Source organism: Parambassis ranga, chromosome 22 (genome assembly GCF_900634625.1).
Source record: "Parambassis ranga chromosome 22, fParRan2.1, whole genome shotgun sequence".
In the NCBI taxonomy this organism is placed as follows: Eukaryota; Metazoa; Chordata; class Actinopteri; family Ambassidae; genus Parambassis; species Parambassis ranga.
The window spans coordinates 16,536,182-16,561,290 of NC_041042.1; the positions used below are offsets into that span (position 1 = coordinate 16,536,182).

At 41.8% G+C, this 25,109-nt stretch overlaps 4 protein-coding genes across 7 annotated transcripts; 2 read left to right on the forward strand and 2 right to left on the reverse strand.

Annotated features, from left to right (window-relative positions):
- The first annotated feature begins 1,325 nt into the window (after positions 1-1,325).
- Positions 1,326-2,708, forward strand: LOC114426974 (coiled-coil domain-containing protein 162-like). The gene is made up of 5 exons (XM_028394638.1): positions 1,326-1,470; positions 1,620-1,829; positions 2,130-2,250; positions 2,321-2,383; positions 2,531-2,708. The coding sequence occupies exons 1-5, from the start codon at positions 1,357-1,359 to the stop codon at positions 2,674-2,676; spliced, it is 654 nt and encodes a 217-aa protein (XP_028250439.1). The 5' UTR covers positions 1,326-1,356; the 3' UTR covers positions 2,677-2,708.
- zbtb24 (zinc finger and BTB domain containing 24) lies at positions 1,371-7,308 on the reverse strand. 4 transcript variants are annotated; one of them, XR_003669413.1, is made up of 9 exons: positions 7,272-7,308; positions 5,669-6,481; positions 5,409-5,576; positions 4,855-4,938; positions 4,688-4,771; positions 4,495-4,576; positions 3,301-4,213; positions 1,596-1,703; positions 1,371-1,503 (listed from the first exon to the last, which is right to left on the reverse strand). XR_003669413.1 is itself a non-coding variant. In XM_028394620.1 (7 exons), exons 2-7 carry the CDS (start codon positions 6,450-6,452, stop codon positions 3,367-3,369), a joined length of 2,049 nt encoding a protein of 682 aa, XP_028250421.1. In that variant the 5' UTR covers positions 6,453-6,481; positions 7,272-7,308; the 3' UTR covers positions 2,771-3,366. The 4 variants fall into 4 exon arrangements, 2 of the variants coding, with proteins under 2 accessions (XP_028250421.1, XP_028250422.1); XR_003669414.1 differs by lacking the exons at positions 1,371-1,503; positions 1,596-1,703 and adding an exon at positions 1,778-1,878; XM_028394620.1 differs by lacking the exons at positions 1,371-1,503; positions 1,596-1,703 and having other exon boundaries at positions 2,771-4,213.
- An 8,177-nt stretch (positions 7,309-15,485) lies between these two features.
- On the forward strand, positions 15,486-18,014 carry LOC114426975 (uncharacterized). The gene is made up of 6 exons (XM_028394639.1): positions 15,486-15,604; positions 15,677-15,715; positions 16,045-16,314; positions 16,712-16,837; positions 16,909-16,936; positions 17,037-18,014. Exons 1-6 carry the CDS (start codon positions 15,547-15,549, stop codon positions 17,161-17,163), a joined length of 648 nt encoding a protein of 215 aa, XP_028250440.1. The 5' UTR covers positions 15,486-15,546; the 3' UTR covers positions 17,164-18,014.
- On the reverse strand, positions 17,930-21,126 carry ptafr (platelet-activating factor receptor). Its single transcript, XM_028394633.1, has 3 exons — positions 21,031-21,126; positions 20,724-20,817; positions 17,930-19,793 (listed from the first exon to the last, which is right to left on the reverse strand). The coding sequence occupies exons 2-3, from the start codon at positions 20,724-20,726 to the stop codon at positions 18,648-18,650; spliced, it is 1,149 nt and encodes a 382-aa protein (XP_028250434.1). The 5' UTR covers positions 20,727-20,817; positions 21,031-21,126; the 3' UTR covers positions 17,930-18,647.
- Between the last annotated feature and the right edge of the window lie 3,983 nt (positions 21,127-25,109).

A 25,109-nucleotide genomic window follows, 5' to 3' on the forward strand; every position in this document is an offset into this window, starting at 1 on the left:
AAAGCTGCACTGAAGTACAGCTTGTCCCCTGAGCGGCCACAGATGGTGGAGACATTCATCCAGCAGCTGATGGAGGGAGCGAAGCAGGAGGAGGAGGAAGAGGCGGCAGAAGTAGGAAGACACAGAAACCTTCTAGCTGCAGCTGTGGAAGTTTACTACTTACATGTGTGTGTGCCTGAGACAGGACTCTGCTTTGTCTGGTTAACAGAAATGTGCTCCTTCTTTCAGCTGAGAGTCGCTCCGGATCACCTGCAGCAGTGTCTCACTCAGCTCGCCTCCAACGTGATGGAGCGGGAGCGTCGCAGCTTCCTGCTTTACTCACAGTTTTATGAGCAAATCCTGCAGCAGGAGAACCAGCTCCTGTACCACAGAGAACAGGTCAGACACGTGTGAGGATTATTGAATTAATATTTTAAAGGCTACAATTTAATTTTTTTTATTTTTAACTGCAGGATGTGAGGAGTCTTAAGGACACTCAGACGAGCAAGTCTTACAAAGAGGTGGGTGCTGGAAACAAATATGGCTGACAAACATGGAGTGCCTGCTCGTTCATTTTTAGAGGAATTACCATGGAACTTGCGTGTCCTCAAGACTGTGATGGTTTTTGTGCTTTCACAGGTGGCAGATTCGTGTCGTGAGATGATGTCGGAGATCTCAGGCCTCCGGGCTCGTGTGGCTCACCTGGAGGAAGAGAAGAAGACCTTAGAGAAGCAGCTCAGTCTCAAATTCAAGGAGCGTTATGACCCGCTGGTCCGACACCTGTACTCTACCTGCATCCAGCTGAAGGTGGGACATTTCTAGGTCCCTCTAATCCAAATGAGGGGAAATAAGAAGTGCAGTGGAAGTCTTTGGTTTGTCGTCACCTCCTGGTTGTATTGCAGGGCAGCCTGGATGAGTATCGCCAGCAGATGGAGCAGGATGTGAGTGAGATGGTGAACAGAATAAGAGGGGAGGGAGTGGACAGAATCATCAAGCTTAAGAAGATGTACGACGTAACCAAAGCCAATGATGGACTCGTGCTCACACAGCTCAAGGTACACATTTATATATGTGAGAGAATACCTCTCTGAGCATTAGTAAATACAGCACTCTCATACCTGTGTGTTAGAAAGAAGAGGTCCATGAGTTGAACTTGGAGAACAGGCGGCTGGCCGCTCTGCTCTGTAAGATGAAGACTCTGAGCCGCTGGAGGCAGGCAGTCGACCAGGAGAAACTACACAGACAGCTGCTCCAGTCCAGGCAGGTCAGTGTCAGACGGGATGTTCAGTGCCCCAGAGGGTACTCGCATCACAATGTTAATGATGTCATTGTGTCCAGAGGGAAGTGACTAGTCGCACCGAAGCCCTCAGAGTGAAGATGACCTCGGAGGAAAAGGTGATTTTCCTGCAGAAGGAGCTGGAGGTCGCCCGGCAGCAACTGACCCGCTGGCAGGCCGAGTGCAGCAGCACCAAGGAGCTGCTCAGCAGGAAGGTACATCAGCAGCCTCATCCACAAGTCACACATCTGCCAACATTGACGAACAAACACACTTAATGTACATCACATAACATGTGTATAATGGCATAACAGCTGGGAGAAAGTAAGTGTGACCCTACCTGTCCACTGATCCTCCTTCACAGATGGACGAGCTCCAGGTGGTCAGGCATCAGTCTGCACGGGAGCTCCGCAGCAGACAGGAGCTGGACGGCTGCAGAGTGCAGAGTCTGGAACAAATGAGAGCCGACATGGAGGACAGAGAGCAGCAGCTCAGGGAGCTCAGCGAGCAGCTGGACAGAGGCAGCAGAATGAGCCGGATACAGAGACAACGCAGCGCCAAGGAGATCCGGCAGGTCAGCGTGGTCCCTACACTTCAAGTATATGTCTACACATTGATGGTTGCTGTGGTTGGTAGAAGTTTGTCATGAAGAACAAAGCGTTAAAATTAACTTTAAGTTTTAAAAGACTGCAGGTGAACACAGCACTAACAGAACACTAACGCACAGAGGAGCAGATAATCCATCCAAGAGTTCAAACACTTAAAAAACTACAAATACAGGCCTCATGTTGGCATAAAGGAGGAGGAGAAGTCAGGAGGATTTAGTCGCTGGGGATCTTGAATGTCTGTTTTTTTGTGTGCTGTGTGGGTTCAGGTGAGAGGCCAGCTTCAGCAGGAGCGCAGCCTCAAGCACGAGGCCTTTCAGCAGGTGGATAAACTGCAGAACCAGGTGGACGACATGGAGGCAGCTTTCTCCAGACACAACGCGACAACAGGTAGACACCTCGCTGACACCAACACAGACAGACTGCAACTCCAAGCTGAGACCTTTGTGTTCCTTCACAGGTCAGAGCAGGACTTATTACACACCGTCAGTCAGCAGACTGACTAGGAGAAGCGCCTCAGCAGGTACTGTGCCCATCTCAAGTGATGACCTGTCAGGCAGTGCAGATTTAAGCCATCAGATCATGCAGATGTTTTGTGATGACATTTGAAATCCTATTATAGATTTCATTTTGGATCTGAAGCTCACTCTCTGTTCTATTTCTGTCTCAGGTCTGCACAGGCAGCCGCAGTTTGGCAGCCTCACAAACTACACCACACGCCAGGACCCCGCTGCAGAGCCAGGACACCGGAGAGCACAAACAGCCAGGATCACCAGAGCGGACAGACCTAAAGCAGTGAGTCCAGCTGAAGATTAAAATCATCAAAGGCTGGATGAAACTGTGAGGAAGAGTGCAAAAACCTAAAACAGAGCCGTCAGCTGAGGCTCAACATTAATTCCTGACCTTTGACAGAAATGTGCCGGTTAAAGTATGAGCAAGAAAATGCTTCAAAAACAATAAACAGAATGTGTTAAATATTTGATTTTAGTGGTGCTTAGTTCTTCCTTCTTCCTTACAGTGAAAGAGAATAAGAATAGAATCAGACTTTGTTTCTCTTTCAGGATCCGCCTCACCTTCGTGTCGAGACCCTGTTACCTCACCTGTAAGGGTGGCTGTGGCTCAGATAAGAGCGCCTCCACCCTAAGTGCTCTGAGTCAATATACAACAACTACACCAGTTTCATTATAACCTATGTATTCTTAATAAAGCACAAAAAGAAAAATGAAATTGTGTTTTTTTTTACACTTTACATTGATCTCCATCAGTTGTTTCACTTCCTGTCCACTACAGCAAGAAAATGAGCTGAAACTAGCAGGACCATTAGCATTAGCCAAAACACTATTATTTACAAATGTAAGTTTAGTTTCCTTAGTTCTAACACTACCATCATGAAGTGAACATAAAGCATAAAAATAAAAGCAGTCTGTTTAAACTACTTACTTTGACCATAATCATTTTGATGGGTCCAGTAGCTGCCTTATCAGTTCTGGTTCAGGAGTTTGTTCCTCAGCTGTCCTGCGGCAGCCCGGTGGTGTAGAGGTAGGACACGGTTCCTGCCTGGATCTGAAACGTCTGTCCCTGGATGTGGTGGCTGGAGATCTGCTCGCTGGTCTGGCTGATGGAGATGGGCTGGCTGCTCTGGCTGCTGATGTGAATGGCCTGGCTGCGCTGCTCCCTGCTCGCCTGACCCGGCGAGCTCTCCAGCTGCTCCAGGACGTGCAGCTGCTGGACGGGTCGCTGTGTGATCTGGAGGGGCTGCGGAGGTCCGTGGTGAGCCTGCAGGTGCTCGATCGCCTCTTTACTCAGGGTGATAACGTGCATCTGCTCGGGCTGGTGCGTCATCTGGCCCTCCAGCATGCTGATGGTGTGAATCTGAGGGGTGTGGTCCACCACGTCACCCTGAGCGACCAGGGCCTGCACGTGGCCCGATGGCTGGGTGAGGAGTGTGAGTCTAGAGTGTGCAGACTGGGCCGTCTCCCCCTCTGTGGTGATGAGGCTGATCTCCTGGTCCTGTCCTGGCACAAAATTAATGTTCTCCACATCCCCCGTCACCACCAGCTGGATCTCTTGCTCGGCACTGGGAGACAGCTGGTACTGCTGGAGCTGGAGGATGTTGCGGACCTCCTCCTGTGGTGGTGCTGGTGTTGTGTCTGAAGAGGCCTCTGGCGCCTCAGCCCTCTCCTTGTTGTGGGTTTTGGTGTGTGTTTTCAGGTTGTCCGGACGCGTGAACGAAAGGCTGCAGAAGGGGCAAGTGAAGAGTTTCTTCCCCGAGTGGGAGGCGACGTGTCGTCGTCTGGCACTGGGGTCTGAGAAGGACTTGTTGCAGACGTCGCAATCATACGGCTTCTCACCTCTGAAAGGATATTTTAAAGGTTTAATACTGAGAGAAATATTAGCAATATTTGTAATGCTTTTTTCACAGAGTTTGTTTTTATGTCTCAAATTGTGACATCACATCTGGGTCGAACACCCATATGTTTAACAATTAAGATCTGAAATTCTCTGTTCATGACTTGATGAGCAACAAGTGAACAAAGTGAAGCTAACAAGACAAATGTTTAGGTAATACAAAGCACAACATCATAAATATTGTGCCGGTTGTTGCTGGATAAACAGTTATTCTGCTACATTTACCTGTGAATCCTGATGTGCGTCTGCAGCGTGCTCTTTGCTGTGAAACGTTTTCCACAAATCTCACAAGTGAACGGCTTCTCACCTGTGAAAACATATATATATATAAATATATATATATCATCCAGATATCCAGACATTGTTCACATTAAGCAATAAACCTTCCTGATGAAAATGTGTCGCTTTTTTTTTTTACCTGTGTGAGTTCTCAGGTGCTTCTTCAGTTGAGCTGCATCCATGAACTTGTGATGACACTGAGCGCACTCGGGTAATGATTTACCTAAGTAAATAAAAAATAATAATAACAAAGAAGTACATGATTCAGCCTTCAGAGTGATGACACTAGTGAGTGTCGCTTCCTACCTGTATGAACTCTGTAATGACTCTTCAGTTGTCTCTTCTGAGTGAACTTCTTTCCACATTTATCACACTCAAAGGATTTCTTCTCTGAGGAAACAAAACATTTATCAGACATAATATTAGTCTGTCATACTTAGTCAGAATGTAAAAATCAAGTGTAATAATTTAAATATTATTCTAAATAGTATGCATTTTATGCTAATGACATGGGAACACCTGTAAATTACTTGAACTACACATGAAGACAGTAAATGAGCTGTCCCATATTACCATGTTGAAGTTTTGAAGGAAAAATTAGGAGTTAATGCTTTAGAGAAGTGAATTTAATATTCAGCGGTTATTTAAATATTTTCACATAGATCTAAGATGCAAGTCGGCACAAAGTCACTGATCTTAATATTTACTTTGTAGTGTCTTTTAACGTTTTTGTTGTTTGACAGTGTTCTTACAGGACTAGTTTTACAGTTTTTTTTCAATTTATAGCATAAAATTACAAAAAAACAAAAAAACAAAAAACAACTACAAATCAGGATAAACTGAAAAACTTCGGATCTTACTTTCGTGGAGGTTCATGTGTTCCTGCAGCGAGTGTTTGGAGGAAAGCGATTTGGAGCAGACGTTGCAAACAAACGGCTTCTCCCCGGTGTGCGTGCGCTGGTGATCCAGCAGGTTGTGTTTCTGGGTGAAACTCTTCCCACAAATCTGGCAGTGAAACGGCTTCTCTCCTGCAGAAAGGACAGTTGAGTTACAGCCACGTCTTTGTCAAAACTAAAGAAAAAAAACCACACAGAGCACATGTGAGGACAGCACAGATTACCTGTGTGAGTCCTCTGGTGAATCTTTAAGAACAGGTGGTTTTTGAAGACTTTTCCGCAGTCCTCACATCGAGCCTCGGTGTCGGGATATTTCCTCTTCCTCCCTCTCTTTCCCAGCTCTTTGCTTCCTGCTGCATCACTGCCCACCTTGTAGCCCTTATATTTTACAGGTGGTCTGATTTTGCGTTTACTTTGTCGACTCTGTCCAGGTTTATAATCTGCGTCATCTTTCACTGGGGGCTCATGTCCAGCCTTCCCATCCTCTGAAGTCTCACACGGTGAAATCTCTTTTACAGGCTCACCTATGTTTTTCTTTGGTCTTCCTCTTTTGCGTTGCAACACATCTGCCACCTCAGGCCTGTCCTCTGTGACGCTGTCACCTCCGACCTCTGCTACAGAGCGTCTCAGTTCAGTAAGTTCTTTGACAAGATCGCTGACCTCCATCCTGTGAGCTGTGGCCAGGAGCTGCTCTGTGGCGCCCTCCTCCACAGACACCCGAGCGCTGTAGATGAACTCCAGCACCGCTGCAAACATCTTTGCCGGCATGCCGTCCAGCTGGTAGGTGGACTGATTGGTCTGACCTTCTGCTATGAACATGAGGGAGAAGTACTCGCTGCTTGCTGCCAGCAGGGCTTTGTGCGCCTTGAAGTGCACATCTTCCACAACAAGAGTGATGTCGCACAGCAGGTCCTTTTTCCTGAGCTCGTCGAATTTGCTCAGGATGCTCTGCTTGTGTGAATCTGAATGGAGGGCTGTGATTGATGAAGCTGTGGGTTTCTGGGACATCTTCACCTCAAAAACAGGCACATGTGTTCCTAAAAACAGTCAAACAATCGGTCAAAATAAGATAACAGTACAGCCTTAACCTACAGAAGCAGAGGCACAGCTTTTCCCCCTGTAATTCTACTAATTTTGCTCATTATGATTTCCTAGTTTTGGTAAATGAATCAATTTTTCAACAGCTATTTGCAACACACCAATATTTTTGTTATTACTGAAGTAATTGTTGAGATCATATAAAGGTAAAATTAGTGGAAAAACACTACTTTGAAACCTTATGTTAGCTATTGTGACAAAAAGCATTTAAACACATTTGAGAAGTTGAAAACAATACACGTTTGTCCTGTATGTCTTAAAATAAATGTATTAATCGAATTCCGTTGTCCGTCTTTGTGGTTGATGCTAAATGTTTGGTATTTTGTTCTAAATCAGGTGTTTTCACTACTCGTGATTGAAACTCGCTATATAAATATTTTTTATAAACACTTTTTTATCCAAACATATCTTATGACGGTTGTTTTAGCTTAGGTCCGGTTTTCTACGAGTATTTTGCAGCATTTAAACTAACTTAATGACTTATTTTAGGTCTGCAGATGAATTCTGCGCTAGTTAGCAAGTAAGCTAATCGTCTCTTACCAAACAACGCACCCGCTGCTGCTAGCTTGAAACAGGCCAGGACTAGCGAAAACGGCGAATCGAAACATCAGCTTTAATGCGTTAGACTTTCTGACTTTTAAAGTCTTTTGCACTTTGTATCATGATCCACAGAGTTTAACGCGCTCAGACGGCGGCGTAATTTAAAATATGGAACTTTTAGGACCTTACCTTCGCTTCTGTCGCCGACGGACGGAGAACGAGAACAGGGGCCAGATCTCGCGAGATCCAGCGACAGCTGATTTAGAATAGAATACAATAGAATAGAATGTACTTTATTAATCCCTTTGGGAAGGTCCCTCAGGGAAATTTGGGTACCAGCAGCAATACAACACCGACAGTCAGAGCAAGAGTTAAATAGAATAAAATACAACATAGTACAGTAAAAAATAAAAGATAAGAGGAATTATGCACAAACATTGCACACCAGCATAGATGGTACAGATGTATTATTGCACATATAAATTATTGCACGTGTGTTGTATCAGCGGGCTGTGCTCCTTCCTCCTTCTCCCCCTCTTGCCAAAAGCAGAGTTGTAGAGTTTGATGGATCGGGGGACAAAGGAGTCTCTGAGTCTGTTGGTCCTGCTCTTGGGGAGGAGCAGCCTGTGACTGTTCAGGCTCCTCTGAGCACTGATGACAGTGTGCAGAGGATCACTGGCATCGTCCACAATAGCCAGAAGTTTTCTTAGTGTTCTCCTCTCTGCCACCGTCACCAGGGAGTCCAGCTTCATGCCGACCCGCCTGATTTGCTAAAGGTGTGCGTGCATAAGCTGCTATTACATGACTGACCTGAAAGAGAATAGAATACAATAGAATGGAATAGAAGTACTTTATCCAAAGTTGGGAAATGTCACTGTTACAGCAGCAATAAACAAGCATACTGTGCATAGATCCCTAAAGGTAAAGGGAACAGTAGGCTATAAATGATAGAGATATAAACTATATGTACAAATACAATGTGTGCAATTGAAGTGCTAAATCAGTCAGTGTTATCTGTGATAAGATGAGGTGTTATACAGTCTTCTGGACTGAGGCAGGAATGATTAACCACACATCATCCCATCTGGGGCTGCATCACATGACCTAAACCCAGCAGAGGCATTGTGGTATGTATTGTGTCCTGAAATAAAATGAGTTACGTTGCACATATGAGTAGAGATAATTATACAGTATCACATTTGTCTCTCTCTCTCAGAAACGGGGGTTCCTCTGTCGCCCCTGGCATACACAGCTTCGTTAAGAGGAAGTCACAGACAACCAGCGGGCAAGAGGAGAAGCGTTATCTGACATTAGATCCGTCTCTGCAAACAGAAAAGGAAATAGCTGTGCAGAGACGAGCGACAACTTGTTGTTCACGAAATACCTCCAATACTGCATCGGTACTTATCTGAGAAGTTCTCATGAGAAACAGTTTCTTCTTTCTTTACAGTCAGCTCATACCTGCCTGTTCATTTCAGGCAAAACACCAGATGAAGAAACACATCTTCATCAACAAATACAAACAACAAAACACAAAAGAATGGTCTGCAGGAGCCTTTAAAGCAAAAAAAAAATGCTAACAACATGACAAATTATTTTTCAACACCCTTGTCAGTCCCCAGAAACACTTCTATAATATTGAGTTTACAGGGTGTGAACTCCTCATTTGTTTCTGCAGTGATCCCACCCTGCACTTCTTTTTTTTTGAGTTTGGGTGTTGGTGGCAGTGTCTTTGGTAACTGTACATAGAAACATGACACAAGAGAAGAGCCATGTTCTCACAAATCATCTGTCCCAACTATCTAAGCCACATGTAGTTATTTAAGATGTAAGGATTGTGATTTTGTGCTGAGTCATTGAAGCAGTGTTCAGATGACACTTATTTTATTACTTTTTATTACTTTTCAATAGAATCCTGGTCCACTCATTGGCTATGACTGGTCAACATTTGTGATATTTTACAACACTTGGCATAAAAAAAAACATATGACACACCTGCTTTTTGTTTAGTTATGCTTAAATACATATCCGTCTATCTAATGAATGAAGAATTTGACCTCTGCCTCTGTGCTCCAGTCACCCTGAGTAATACAGCCGTGACATCTACACACGTGCACTGCCTTCCTTTATCTGTAGGTGGGTCTTCCTAAAGAACAGGAAGGATGTGAGCACACAGCTGGTGAGTGTCTTACTTCTTACTTCAAAATTACTTCTGAGTTATGAGTTAGCGCAGTGATGCAGGATGGATCAGAGGATCCCAGTATGAGGTCATCCTTTCCGCCCAAAGCAAACACAATCCTCACAAACAGCAATCAGCTGAGCGCACACCAAAAACGCGCATGAATAAACATATGCGTTAGACACTGCGATTTCATACGACACATGAAAGATGCAATTTCCAAAACGCACTGCTAAACATGAATGAATGATGTCTGACCTTGGCTGTGTTCTGATCATTACTGTGTAGATGTGCAGCCTCCCAGGTAGTCTGACAATCCTGCGTCCATGAAAGCTGGAGGAGGCCGCGATGTCCATTTTGTCTTTGATGGGCGTGTCCAAATGATCCATATATTGACTGATTGACTGATTGATTGATTTTCAGTCAAAGTGTTTTGTGGGGATTAACCAACGCTAATTAATTAACACATTGTAAATCATGCTTAACACAAAATTTAAATATACATGAAACAGTTTGTTTGTTTTTAACCAGCTTTGTCAAATGGTCAAACACTAAACAACAAAGGCGCAGACGCTCACTAAACGAAGACTCGGTTGGTGATTTGTTGACCCACCTGTTAATAACCCGCCTGCGTTTGTCCAATCAGCGCAACAAACCATATGACGTAATCAGAATGCGCCGCTGCTGAAACAACAGACCGCTTGCTAGCATCTGTTGCTACAACAGTAAATATGTCGATATTTATGATAAAAGAGAGGCTTTTTTCACAACTTCATACCACCGCCTACTACATAATTTGCAATATGAACCAGTTCAGTCTCCTTTGATGGACAGGTTTGGAAAAAAGAAAGTAAACAATAGCACTGCTAACATGTAGCATTGGCTAACGCTCTAAAAAGACAGAGCATCAATATTCAATTTGTTTAGCCAGTGAATACTTCATGGCCATAATACAGGTCATGTTAATTCTGGCTTTGATATTTCAAATATTTTAAAGTACAAGCACATAAATAAGCAACAAGTATAACACTGAGCCTGTTATAATCATTAACCAAATCCTGCAGGCTACAGATGGATTCATTTACCCAACATAAGATAAGATAAAACTTTATTAATCCCGAAGGAAATTCTTGTGCCAGAAGTATCAAGTTACATTAAATGCAGTTAAGTACAGAGTATAAGAGTATAAGTGTCACTATAATCCAAATAAGAGTACAGTACGCAGTATGAGCACAATATATGATACATGGATACAAATATGGAGATGTAAGGTGCTAAGTAAACATGATATAGACAAGTGGAGGGAATGACAGTGATGCCTGACATGATTATCTAGCTCTTCTTCCTACAGAAAGGGGAGGAGTTATACAGTCTGATGGCCACTGGCAGGAAGGACCTCCTGTGGCGTTCTGTGCTGCTCCTCGGTAGTCTCAGTCTACCGCTGAATGTGCTCCTGTAGGACAGCAGTGTGTCGTGCAGGGGGTGAGACGTGTTGTTACGAATACTGAGGAGTTTCCTCAGTATCCTCCTCTCCGTCACCTCCACCACAGACTCCAGCTCCACTCCCAGCACCGAGCCAGCCTTCCTAATGAGCTTGTTGAGTCTGTTGGTGTCGGCCGCCTTCATCCTGCTGCCCCAGCACACTACAGCGTAGAAGATGACGCTGGAGACCACCGAGTGGTAAAACATCTGCAGCATGGTCTGGCAGACGTTAAAGGACCTGAGTCTCCTTAGTAGATACAGGCGACTCTGTCCCTTCCTGTATATTGCCTCTGCGTTTGTGGACCAGTCCAGTTTGTGGTCAATGTGGACACCCAGGTATTTGTAGCTGTCCACAATGTCCACGTTGGTACCCTTGATGACCGGGTTTGGCATGAAGGGAATCTGGGGCTCTGTTCTGTGACCTGAAGCTCGCCCTTTGTTGGTGCCGGCTCTTGGCACACAAAGCCACTCCTCCGCTTGTTCTTCTGTTCCTTAGTAAGTTCTCCTTATAAAATAAAAAAATTAAAACACACACTTACTCTATATAAAGCTTATAATTACTATGCATAAATACACCTCTCTACTTCTTTTCTTTACACATTCTTTCATTATATCTCTCTCCAGACACACAAGCCATGCCTTAGTCACTTAAAAACAGGAACTTCTAATCTCTCTTATTACTCGTCAACATACGTGCCATAAAACAATAAATGTTTTATGGCTGCTTCTCCTTTCAGTCCAACTCAAACACATACCTTCAGATCAACTTGGGGGCACACACCAGTGCTTTACGTAATATTCATTAACAAGACATAGAAGTATAAAAGTATAAACCATAAAAACTAAAACCTAAAAAATATCATTCCTAACAGCTCACAGAGGCCAAGAGGTTCTGCTGTCAATCCCCATCAGCCCCTGAGAACCACGTCAGGATCCTTCCTCCTGCAGAAGCACAGTTTGATGTTATGTATATATTACATGACTGACCTGAAAGAGAAGAAGAGAAGAGAAGAACTTTATTTATCAAAAGATGGAAAATGTCACTGTTACAGCAGCAATAAACATGCTGTGCATAGATCCCTAAAGGTAAAGTAACAGTAGGCTATAAATAATAGAGATATAAACTATATGTACAAATACAATATGTGTGCAATCGAAGTGCTAAATCAGTCCGTGTTATCTGTGATAAGATGAGGTGTTATACAGTCTTCTGGACTGAGGCAGGAATGATTTTCCTGTAGCGATCTGTGTGAGGACGAAGCTGTCTGAGCCTGTCTTAGCGCTCCGTTGTCTGTCCAGTACAGGGTGGAGAGGGTGGTCGGGGTTATCCATGATAGATAACAGTTTGTTCAGTGTCCTCCTCTCCACCACTGCTTCAAGAGTCTCCTGTCTGCAGCCAATGACAGAGCCAGCCTTCCTGATCAGTTTGTTCAGTCTGTTGGCATCACTGGCTGCAACGAAGGGAGAATGAGACTTGAAGTTATAGTTTAAAGAGTTTCCTCCCAGTAGTCGCTTCCTGCTGGCATCACCACTATTTTTGGCCATGGCATTTTAAACTGAGCAGGTCTGAAAGAGAGGTAAACATTTTGTAGAGTTTGACCTGGTGAAAACAAAAAAGGTTTTTATTTTAAGCTGTGTGCCTCTGAGTCAAGGTTGGAAATTTGCATGTGTGGTTTCCACTGTGAAGCACAGAGGAGGAGGTGTGATGTGTGAGGTCTTTACTGGCAACACTGGGTGATTAATTCAGAACTGAAAGAAAAAAAAACACGTACGCAGCACAGGCCTGATCACATTCAACATAACCACACATCATCCCATCTGGGGCCGCATCACATGACCTAAACCCAGCAGAGGCATTGTGGTATGTATTGTGTCCTGAAATCAAAATGAGTTACGCTGCTTAGGTTCTGCTGCAGGTTGATGCAATCTGTAAAAATGGACAACATCACTTTTTGTGCAGTCATCCAGCATGTGGAACTATCCTTCATATTATCAGGGGCTGAGATGCACTCACTCCCTACTCCCCATATGGGGAGTTCCATGTAGGGCACCATATAGTGAACTCACTGTGACAGCATTTTCAGACACTACCTCCCTCATTTTCTCGCCATTAATGACGTCATTTCTGTCGCAAATTAAACAAGCCGTTGTTAGCAGTTATAATTTGAGCCTTTATAGCCCAATAAACCAACCGCTCATGCTACATTCTTTAAACCATCATATTTATGAGACAGGTGACGTAACGTCCGTTCCCGTTCTTCTCGCTGGTCTGCGCAGTGCATGATGGGACGTATTGCTAAAAGTAGTGACCATCAGATGGACACTACTTTTCAAGATGCATTGTGGGATACATTGAGGGCCCTATACGGGGTCTATGATTTCTCACTAAGAATTCGGACAGCACTACAAAATGGCGGAGGCACTATTAGGGCCATATATAGTGATCAGGGAGTGATTTTGAACAATGAGACACAGGTAAGACACGTCAGGCAGGTAATCACCAGGAGGAGGGAGCACACAAGGAATAGGAAGACACCTGAAACGAGAGGGAAGTCAGGGATTTCAAAATAAAATACAGGAAATAAAACAAAACATAACCAAACACAAAATAAAGGCCCGGACTCAGAGCTGGAATCCTGGCACACATGTTCTATTCTGCTGAGTTGTCAAAGTCAGCTTTATTGTCAATACTGCCATATGTACTAGACATACAGAGAATCTGCATTACTGTCAACCCCACAACATATAACTTATGAATAAAGAATAAAAAGTGTGAAAAAATAAATATAAGGTTTAGCTATTTTTGTGTTTCACACCATGAAAACAGTCTGTACTTTCACACTTATATATCTGAAGTCCTTGTCACTGTTTCGAGCTGGGTTGTTTTTCTCTCTAACAGGTGTCAGTTTGTTTTTAGCAAATGGGTAATGTTGAAACAGAAACCACTTCCTACATTTTAAGAACATGACCTGACTTGTTCTTTGCATGTGCAAATATAGTCACACAAAAGCCTGGTATCTTTTTTTTTAATTTCTTCGGCACAAACACCTCCCTATATAGTGATAATGAATTCTTTGGGTTGTTGGGTTTAATGACCTGAAACCACCTAGCATCCATCAAAAAGGGTTTCTACACAAACCCAGTGATGCATTCACAAGTATTCAACCGACACAACCTGCATGATGTTCTAGAGATCAGAGTACTGTGTGTGGCCTGATTCCAAAAGCAAGTTGGACAGAGACAGGCATTTCATTCCAACATGAACAGAACCTCAACATCTTCATCTCTGCTACCTCTGGTCTTTTCCTTCACCCTTCTGGCACACAACACTCCCGACACTCTCCTCCATCCAGTCTAGCCTCAGTTCTGCTTCCCTCCCTCTCATTCACACACATGTATTCTGTCTTACTATGACTGACTTTCATTCGCCTGCAATGTCATCGGGCAAACATAATTTGTCCAAAGAGATTCCTGTCTGACCACATCTGTCAACCTGTCCACCACCAAACCAAACAAGAAGGGCCACAAAGCCGATCCTTAGAGGTGCTTGATGAAAATGTGCCTTCATATAAGTAACAACATAACACATAACCACACGTAAACTCTAGACCAGGTTAAGTTTGCAGTGTTTTTTTGATAAAAACAGAACTGTCTGAAACTTTTGGCTCCCATTACTCTGTTACAGTTGGAGCTCAGGGTGAAACGACCCAAGTCACCAAAACCAAAACATCCGAAAACATCTGACAGACTCTAAGGAACCAAGCAAGAACTAAAGTACTAAGAAAAGATCAAAAAATGGAACTGAAACCAGCCAGAAATGAAGGACACATGGAGGACACAGACAAACTAACAAAGACACTGAGAATGCTCATGATTTAAGTCCACAGGGAGAGCGTGACCAGCAGACACGGAAACATTTATGTGGCATGTAATCACAATGGAGGGAAAACAAAAAGAAGTAAAGTAGAGACACACATGAAAATGGGTTACCAAAATTAAACAGGACCAAACCAAAAAACCAAAACAAGAAAGACATGTATGAATAAACCAAGACCTATCAAACATGTCCCAAACTACATCACATAAGAATGTATGAAAAAATGTATTATTCAGCTCACTAACAGTTAGATCTCCGTTTTTTGTTTACCCAGAGTCATAGTCATAATGTAAATGTTTAACCTCATCAGATCTCATCAACGACCACAGTGTTGAGTCACCCTCATAAATCTTTTTTTTTTTTTTTTTTTTTACACAGGTGAGGTCAGTTCCTGTGTTTTTCCACAGAGTTGTGTAAAACCCACTTGCCCCTCCTGACCCGCCCTGGCAGCCGGTGAGCTGCAGCCTCAGGTCTGATGTCAAACCTGTCCAACAGCAGCAATCTGAGCCGACATCACCGCCTGCGCCCGAAGGTGTTGCAGATATGAAACGTTTGAGTGTGTCTGATAGACTTGCCTGCCAGGTCTGAAGAGGGGGGAAAGCAGTAAAAGTTAGTGCATTCAGTCTGTTTGCTGCAGGTTGAAGTTAGACTGGCAGATGAATTTAAATAATAAAAACTGAAACTTTTACTGGGGGACTGAGTTTTACCTATATTTTGTTATATATTGCCATGTTGATTGTGTGGAATGATACTATTTCTGCACCACTGCTGTGTTGATAATTCAGAAAAAGGAACTTGAAACTCCACTCCTCTACATTTCCCAGCCTCATACTTCCTCCAGTCTTACCTATCATTTAATATAAGACACAGATTGAGGTTACACCTGTTTAGCCTGAAGTGCCATTAGACTGCTGTGTGCTTGGAAAATGCTGCTGCTGCTGCTGCTTAGCACTGTTCTCCCTCTCTTTTTATATAAGAGCACAGGTAAGAACATTTCTAATACACATATAGATGTGCTGATTTGCTCTTTATATTTTTATGTTTTTTTTTTTGCAGCTTACACAACAGCACAGATAATCCTCCTTCGCCCAAACGGTAATACAGTTGTTCTGTTGTTCAACCAAATGAAATCATTAAAACATGAAGCATGAAGCTGTAATGTATATTTACATAGCTGTATAATAATAAGATAAATAAGGTAATAGCAAATTATTTCATAACAATACATATAACAGCTTTTGACAGTTTAAAATCATAAAGAAAGAGTTAAAATAAATAAATAAATAGAAATCATTTTTCATTTGTTTGTTTTAGTTTTCTGATCTGCAGTAAACAAAGTAATTTGTTACTCACAAACTAAATAAAAAAAAATGAAATGGGCTGCTCCAGATTTGTCACGATTGTCGCTGCACTCTTCTCCACAGAAGTAAACATACCTCCTCTACAGCTGGAGGCCACGCCGGACTACCCCGTCGTAGCTGGACAGTCGGTCGTCCTGCGCTGCAGCTCCAGCATCCTCCCATTGTCCATCACTTCTTCTTGGCATCACCTGCAGAATCAGACCTGGAAAAATGTGAGCGTGGGAAGGGAGCTGATCCTCACCGAGCCCCGGCAAAGTGGACTGTACCGCTGCCAGGATGGCAGAATGTATTCACAAAACCACACGGTCTATATCATCTCTGTGAGAGCAACTGGTTGGTTTGCATTTGACTAAAACATAAACTTACACACATGATTTTTCTTTAACTAGAGTTATGGTCCATTGTTTCTTGGTGCCTGGTTAGATCTATTTAAGGAAAACAACTTGTTTAGCTTCAGAATAACGGTCATGGTTTTGGATTAAATGCATCACAGCATCAACCACTACAAGCTTTTGTGTCTATAAGTAGCATGTGTGCTTTTAGTGCATATGTTTACAATGATCTGACAGAATGCAGACAGTTACTGTGCTCCGTGACAGCAGATGTTTGTGTCTTCATTAATAATCCAACAATAATCCAACATTATATAACAGTATTCTTAAATTAAAATGTAAACAACATTAGGAAATGTCACCTCTCTGTCTCTCATGTTTCCTTAACTGACAAACAGTGGGAGAGAATCTGGGAGTAGCAGCTTTCATCCTTTCTCTCCTGGCCCTGATCATCATCACTATTGTTTTCTGGACGGGCTACCAAAAGCTCCGATCGCTGAGCACCTCCGGCTCTGCAGCTAAAGGTGAGGTTATCTCCTCCTGCCAGGTCACATTTGAATTTAAATGTTTTATAAATCTCTAATGTCTCTTTCAGGTTTCCCTCAATCTGACCCAGCATCAAAGTAAGTCTCAACAGAAGAATCATGCATGCTTTTTTTTTTTTTTTTTTTACATATGTGCACACTGGTGTTTGAACTGACCACATTTCTTCATATAAACCAGGAGGGGTTTGCCACAGAATGACCAAGATGTGTACATGAATTACACAAGCGATAACCAAGCCTACACTGATCTGGATCCTACCAGTATGACTGGACATAATGTGTACTCAGTCTGTCATGAAAAATGATCTGAGGTAAGGTAGAGATGTGCAGTTTGCCATATGAATTTTTTAGTTTCCACATACATGTAACACAGTCTCAGTGTGGTAAACACATACCTGTAGAGTTGGTTGCATCAATATTATTGTCTAGCTTGTTGATATGTCTGATTTTGTAAAGAAACCACCTGTAAAATGTCTTTTCTGAAGTTAGCATGGTAACCTGCTCGCCACAGAGTGTATGCTTATATACTGCTCTGAAGTACATAATGGATCAGTGAGCTAATAGGATTTAGGCCTCAGTATCTAGGTTACTTGTATTTACACTACTGTTCAAAAGTTTGGGGTCACTTGGAAATGTCTTTATTTTTGAAAAAAAAATTGTTTTGTTTTTTTCAATAAAGACAACATAACATACAGTTTATGCCAAATTGCTACAAACACTGTTCTGATCTCCAGAAAATCACATTATTATTATTATTATTACACTAAAGAATTTTTTTAAATTTTGTTTTAAACACACATTTTGTGTAGAATAATGATTTATTTCCCCAGGTTGAAGCCTTGTTAAAAGTGGCATAAGGTGCAGTGACAGTGCAGTGAGCCGCAGCAGTTGAACAGTAGTATATTCTGTATAATTATTCTGCTTACACTCATTTAAACCTGCCTATATCACTAAACAGTTATTTACCCGAAACAGGGGACTTGACAACAAATTACTCCTTTGCTGTATTTTATTATCACAAAATAGCAAATGTAAAAATATGACATATGTTATTTAAAAAAAAGCTGCTCTGCTGCTTAAAAAGTGCATCACACGTCTGTCTTGCATCTATACAAAACACAGTAAATAGCTGGATGAATAAAAGTACTGATGTTTCTTTGTTCTAGTGATTCTTGTGATTTTTCCCATGTGTCATAAATGCAATTTCACAATATGAGATGCTAGAGGGGAACATAGCTCAAGCATTATTCCTTTTTCTGCTCCCCGGTGTCACAATACCGGATATAACTTGCACAGTAAAAGTTTAAAAAAGTAAAAAAGTGTACAGGAAACGTGTCTAAGGGGAAGAGACTCATTATGTCGCACACTTTGTGTCAGTGTGAGGTTTCAAATAATGTGTCTCTTGTTTTCATGAAGTCTGAATTTTCATGATGTTTTTTTTCTTAGTCTCTTTTTTTGTTGGTATTACTTTCCTTTATTCTGGCAAAACTTCCCTTTTTCATCTTTACACAAGACGACCAGAAATGCTGGTGTAATTTGTTTTACAGCTCACGCAGTTGAAAAAGACGATGTGGTGTAAGGGTGTGAAGTCACTGAGGACGAACTTTCATGACGGGTGACTGACAAGTTTGTGGCATTTTTGTGGCAAAACCAAGCATAGTTATCTTTCAACATAATCCTGTGAGGCATATTGAAATCTTCTTTCTAGAAGTTGGCCTCTTGAACCCTGAGGAATTCCACAGCAGCCAGATTATCATCCTCATAGCCTTCATTAAATTGACTGGTTGAGTTAGTCCTCTCCGGGCTCTTGGTCACCCTGCAGTTTCTGACTCTGATTCCTGCTGTCCATGGATAGCTGTGAGGTGACAGTTTGTGAGCATCCCTCCCCTTTTACAAACCTCTTCAGATGGGCCATAATGAACTTTCTGAACTTCCTTGTGGCAAAATAATAAACCACAGGATCCAAAATGCAGTTCAGGCCCATCAGAACCAGAGTGACCTGATGTGCATCGTTGAGGACCTGTCGAGTGTTCTCGTCCCAGCCCACATGGCCCCAGCCTTCTGGGATCTGCAGCACCGCCAGCGCCCATAATCCCTGAACTACGTGGTGAGGCAAGAAACACAGAACAAACACTCCCACCACTGTCCACAGCAGCTGCAGAGCCCTCCTCTTCACCCCTCTGGGCCTTTTAGACGAGAAGGACGCGTTCCTGTTGGACTTTCTGGACATGATTGTGGAGGACTGGGTAGGATTTTGAGTAAGTAAGGCTCGGGCAATGAGGAAATTGCACACCACAACGAGAAAAAAGACAACAAAAAACAGTCCAATAATTAAAAAATGAGTGACGGCCACTTGTCTCTTGTCAGAGACAGTTTGATTCTGGTAACCCTCAAAACAGCGATTGAAGTTGTTATCAGTGTTGATTGCTGGAGACGTCAGATACGGAATAGTCATCGACAGGGTCAACGCCCAGATCACGACACACACAATGATCCCACGACGTCTGTGGTCTGAAGAGGCCACGTCCAGAGGCCGAGTGACCGCCCAGTACCGGTTTACACTGATGGCTCCGAGGAACAGGATGGTGCTGTAGGTGTTGATGAAAAAGAAAGAGCCAGTCAGTCGGCACATGAAGTCTCCAAAGACCCAGTGACCCTTGCGACTATAATAGCCGATCCAAAAGGGAAGAGCGCACACAAAAAGGAGATCGGCGATGGTCAGGTTGGTCATGTAGATGCGGATTTCGCCCATGGCCTTGGCCTCACGAAGGCAGCGCAGCACAAACAGCACGTAGAGGTTGGCGAAAATACCCAAGAGGAAGATGATGGAATAGACCACTGGGAAAAGCACGTAACGGAACTCAGAGTCCAGGAAGGTCGAGTTCAAACCTGGAGTTTCTGAGACAGCAGTGGGGTTGGCGGTATACATTTCTGTCTGCGGGAGAGAAAAGAAAAGCAGGTTTACATACTTCAGGTGGTATATGTGTATTTAGAGTTTGCATCACAAAAAGTGGTACAACTTTAGCAATATGGTCTTTCATGCAAAGAACATACTGTTTGTTCATCTGGTGGTGATGTAACTAACAGCACTAACAAAATGATGCAAAGAATGTCCAAACGTGTATTTTTTATTGGCCGAGGAGCGCTCTACATAGCCTCTATACGATCAAATTTATAACATTTTCAGAAACAATAAGTGCAAAAATTCCATATATATTAAGCAAAACATATTAAACTAAGTACAGTGCAAACCATATTTCATAAATGAACTCCTTGATAGCATATTTGCTTGGTTCGTCACTTCCTCTGACTAATCACATTACATACAGTATATTTTTAGAACTTCCCATCTGTATGCGTACCTATTGTACATGTTTGATTAAACATCTTTAAACATTTTAGTTAAATTCAGTAAAAAAAATGAAAATCTGAAACTAGATTGTCCAATTTTCTCAGCAAGCATTAAATGACTGAATGAATGATTTTCATATATATTTTACATTAATTAAATACACTGACTCCTTTTGTGTGTTTTACATTAGTCATTCTTTCGTCTTTGTGTTTACAGTGTGTTTATGTTTTTGATAACTCATACTGTTGTATGACGGTTATTTGATATTGCAACTATTATACATTCCTTCAGTAGTAGCCATTATGAATACCCAAGGAAGAAATCTTTATACTATATACTCATATATTTTTTAAATGTTTTAAAGTTCAAAAAAGAAAATAGCATCAAAAGATGAGAAGTCCTGTGATATAATATCCTGTAATATCTGCAAATATATTTTGACCGACAGAACATACATGTTAGAAATTATTTTTTGAGCAAGACATGAAAGACAAAAGACAAACAGCACATTACCATGTTTCTTCCTTTAGTAGAATTTGTCTCTGTCTGTGTACCAATGGGGCTGAATTCCACTTCAAGTTTATCTTGTGCAGATCCGGCCAGGCAACTGACAAGGCATAAACATGTTGAAGCCTGTTATTCTCATACCAGCATTTTTTTAATGAATATTATTTTCAGTACAATCTACAACCTGGCTCATTTTGTCATTTTGTCAGATTAAGTTCATCCAATTTTACACAAGAAGAAAAAACACAACTGAATGAATGAATAATATAAATAATAATGAATGAAAAGAATGAATAAGTGGCTGTTGACTTACCAAACTGTTTCTTGTGTACATCTCAAGATGTGAAGACTACAATGTAAATGCTGCCAGGCTGGGAACCACAGTCAAAGTGTGGTAATGGTGTGCATGTGCACGTATGTTTAGAGGCAGTGTCAAGACGAAGGGGGTGTGAACTTCTTAGAACACGTCTCAGGAAATCCCCATATGGTGCAAGGTCCATAATTACGTTTCTCATTTGTTTAAGCTTCAAGAATCAGAGCGATGTCCACTTTGACGCAATCTGGGGATTGGAGTTTTATTTCCCTTTTCATAGAAATGTGGATCTAATGCTTTGAGGAACATCAATAAACAGCAGTTAGATCTCACACAGAAAAAGTTCTTAAATGTGTGAATGCAGCTTAATTATGTAAACAAATCTACGGAGGTCTTTTTGGACTTAATTCCGGAAGCTGGGCTCAGCTGATGTGCAATACTACATTTTAACCACACAGGGGAGGTAGAGCCTAATATAAACAGGCTGTATATGAACATGTTTCCAGCAATGTGGGGTCTTTTGTGGAATCTACTTCTGGTTGCTCAACAACACCACCTGAGGGAAACTCACTCACAACTGACCAGACAACACAAACACAGCCTTGTAAAGCTATTGTTGTGAGGACATTGACTGACAAGTCTCTTTCGTTAATCAAAACCTAACTCTAACCTTTACACCTAAAGATGAGTCAAAGCCTCAAATAGCCATTTCAAAGGGTCTAAATCAGTGAGGGCCGACCAAAATGTCCTCACCTTGATGGTCTAAAACTCACTTTGATTCTCACAAAGTACACACAAGTAGTAGAGCAAACTATGAGCTTTGAATACTACAGCAGATTCACAGCTCACATTAAAAACATGTTAATTTGAATTTAATTGTGGTATTAATTAATTTATTAGAACATACAGTATATACATTTTTTTAATTGAGAGGGTTTTGTTTTATTTTGCAAAGGTAAAAGGTTTCCCCATTTATATTGAATCTATTTGTTGGCTAACATGTGGGGAGGACATTTTAAGGTTCCTGATGAGAATAGGATGGGAGTTCCAATAACACGACTGCAGACTGCATGCTCAGACATATGTGTTATTTTTGAATATTAATGAGCCCTTCAATGGGCATCAAATGAAAATAAACACTATTAAATAAGTAAGGGAATTCTACCAATGACATGACTTACAGATACTTTTAGAAACGACTGAAATATGAAATCCAGACGTTTGCCATCAGAAAGAAAAAGTACATTTTAAACAAGATAAGGGAAATAAAATCATTAGTGCAATTTTAGAGTTGCAACTTCCTGTTGTTGTAAGTTACCCCTAAAAAAAGAAAAAGTACAACGAGGAAAGAATTTGTCAGCTGCCAATTTCTCTCAAAGACCAAAGTCAGATTCCCACAGTTCTGACCTACCGGCATACTGTTTAAACAAAGGTCTCACCATCTTCTAGTGTTAAAGATCAGCCTGTTTCTACACATTTAATCAGTTACTGTTGACTATAAATGAGGAAGTAATGTTGTTATGTAAGTAATGTCAGCAGCCATGGAGCAGACCAGCTACACAAAGCATTGAGGAGGGGTTCAGGGACTTAAACACTCCTACGCAGAGGCCTCCAAGCTGGTGTTTTTTTAACATGCAGCATCCTTAATTGACATCACTTTTGTACAATGGGCAGAGCGAGCCGTGTTATCCTTCCTTACAGTCAAACTCACTGATTTACTGAGGAATTAATAAATACATTTTGCCATAAAATTGCATTTTACACACTTGATGCAGTACAAAATGAGCAGTTAAATCATCACATTACACAGTGGCTCCCAGGCAACCGGAGTGCTTTTATCATATGTCTGAGTCTTTGACAGTTAACGGCAAAGTATGTTATGATTGACAGGGTTAACTGGTACAACAAAAGGTGTACTAACAGGCAATTTTTTGCCATACGGTCAGTATTTAATCTTTGCAATATGTGTGTGGTTGTAGGCTATTTGAGGACTAGCATGTATCAAATATAGCTATTTTGGAAAATCTAGCATGGGCACATTTAGTGAAATCAAACACTGAGTTGGTTTCTTGAAGCATCTGCTGAGTCAGGAGGTTGGAACACACACGTGGTGTGATTTAACTGCAAATCGGTTGGACAGCTACAAAAATAGTGTAAGTTAATCTTTGCATTTTTCTTTGCGTGCTGCATTGACAAAGATTTCTCCCTCTCCCTGTCGTTCCTGTCATCGTCATGAGTGTGCCTGGATGGAATTGATCACCATGCTGAAATCTGATCACAGCTCACAGTAAATTTAAGACATTTTTTTTCATATCGTGTTTCATAGTGAAGACACATCTGTCTGTTTAAGTGCAAATGTATGTGCTGAGCGTGCAGAAATAAGGATAGCCTCAAGGATCATTAAGGAGTCATTGATTTTCATCTTGTGAAGCTAATTAAAACAAGTATATAAAGGCCAATAACAGCGGTTACAAACATTTAACCTGAAGATATTGAGCTAATTTAGAGTCGGCCATGTTTTTGTTCCTTTATTGTCATAGTTTAATGGTTGTAATTTTAACTGTTGAAGGTTGACACTTAATCCCTGGCAAACAGAGCAGACAGAGGTCACCGACTGAAGGGCAGCTTAAGATGTCAGTCATATGTGTGTTATCAGCACCTTAGTATTTATCAATAACTTGTTTCAGTGTAAATGTGAAAAGAAATGTATTAAACACACAAATACAGTAAGGTTTTTGCGTATTTCTCTATGTATGTGTGAAAATAAAGAACTTTCTAAATAAATATATTATGTAAATATGTTCCTGGCTGACCCTGTGTACTGAGATGACCACAGGTACTTTCAGTTCGAGAGCCCAGAACTAAGTGGAAGTGCAGTACAGTGTGACTTTGAGTGAAAGAGACAGGTGGAGGAACCCAAGCAGAAAAGGTGACCATGCCCCCTGAGTGCTGATGCAAACATTTATTTTGGGACCGAAGCCACAAATGACATCCCTGACATTAAATGTTTCCACCAGTGACACCAATCTCACTACAGATAAACACAGACAGGATGTCAGATGCTCTGAGTTATCTGAAAATCAGTGTTCTACAGTACTGGCATCCTTTGGAGGACAAATTGGACATTCGACGTGTTTTCATTGATCGGCACATTCTTATCGGTGGAAAACAGATACTGTGTATAAAGGTTACTGCGGCAGGAGAGGGAGTGATGAAATGTTGGCTCACGTACAGATCCGCTGGGCTTAAGCTACATAAATCATGCTAAGGATAATAACACAAATCTTGATAGAGTAGATTTACTGTCAGGGTTGTTTTGTTTATAGACCATCAATGATCGTGGTTCAGTGTGATGAATTGTGCATTCAGCACCTTCTAAGAACCTTTAACGACTTTCAATTCAGACATTGATTAAGAGTTCATCACACTCCTGACCTAGCAACCAACGAGAGGCTTCTCACTGGACGAGGCAATTAAAGCACTTAAAAACAGAGACGTGACAAAGCAAAGCGCCGATCAATGAGGACTGCAGCAGCGGAGTGGAAAATGGACACATGCTCAGACAAGGACACATGCAGAATGCTGCGTCATGCAAATGGTGAAAGAAACACAATGGCTGTTTGCTAGGTAAGAGATAAGATCTCTGCTGAAAACACCTGTTAATTAAACATTAAAGAGAATTCTACCACTAGTAACAAACACAGGAATACTTCCATCACTGCATGATGCATGTGCTCACCTTGGTCCTCTGGGTCTGGACAGGCAGCTTGGAGCTCGTCCTCAGTGATAAGAAGATCCTCTTTAACAGAAATTTAGAGATTTAAAGGTCAGACAGTAATAAAAGGCAACAACAGCCTAGAATATTTACTATAAAGATGACCCTATAGTTCTGTGCACCAACCTGTAAATGCAGCGTCTCAGCATAATTTGTTCTAAAAGCACTCCTTGTCATATAATTCTGATTCCAGCCATCACTGGTATCAACAAGACACGGAAGGCGTCTCCTTCTATTCCTTCACATAAAGTGAATCCCTGGTTCTTCCTATCAAGAAAACAAAGAAGAAAAACAGGAAGCTCAT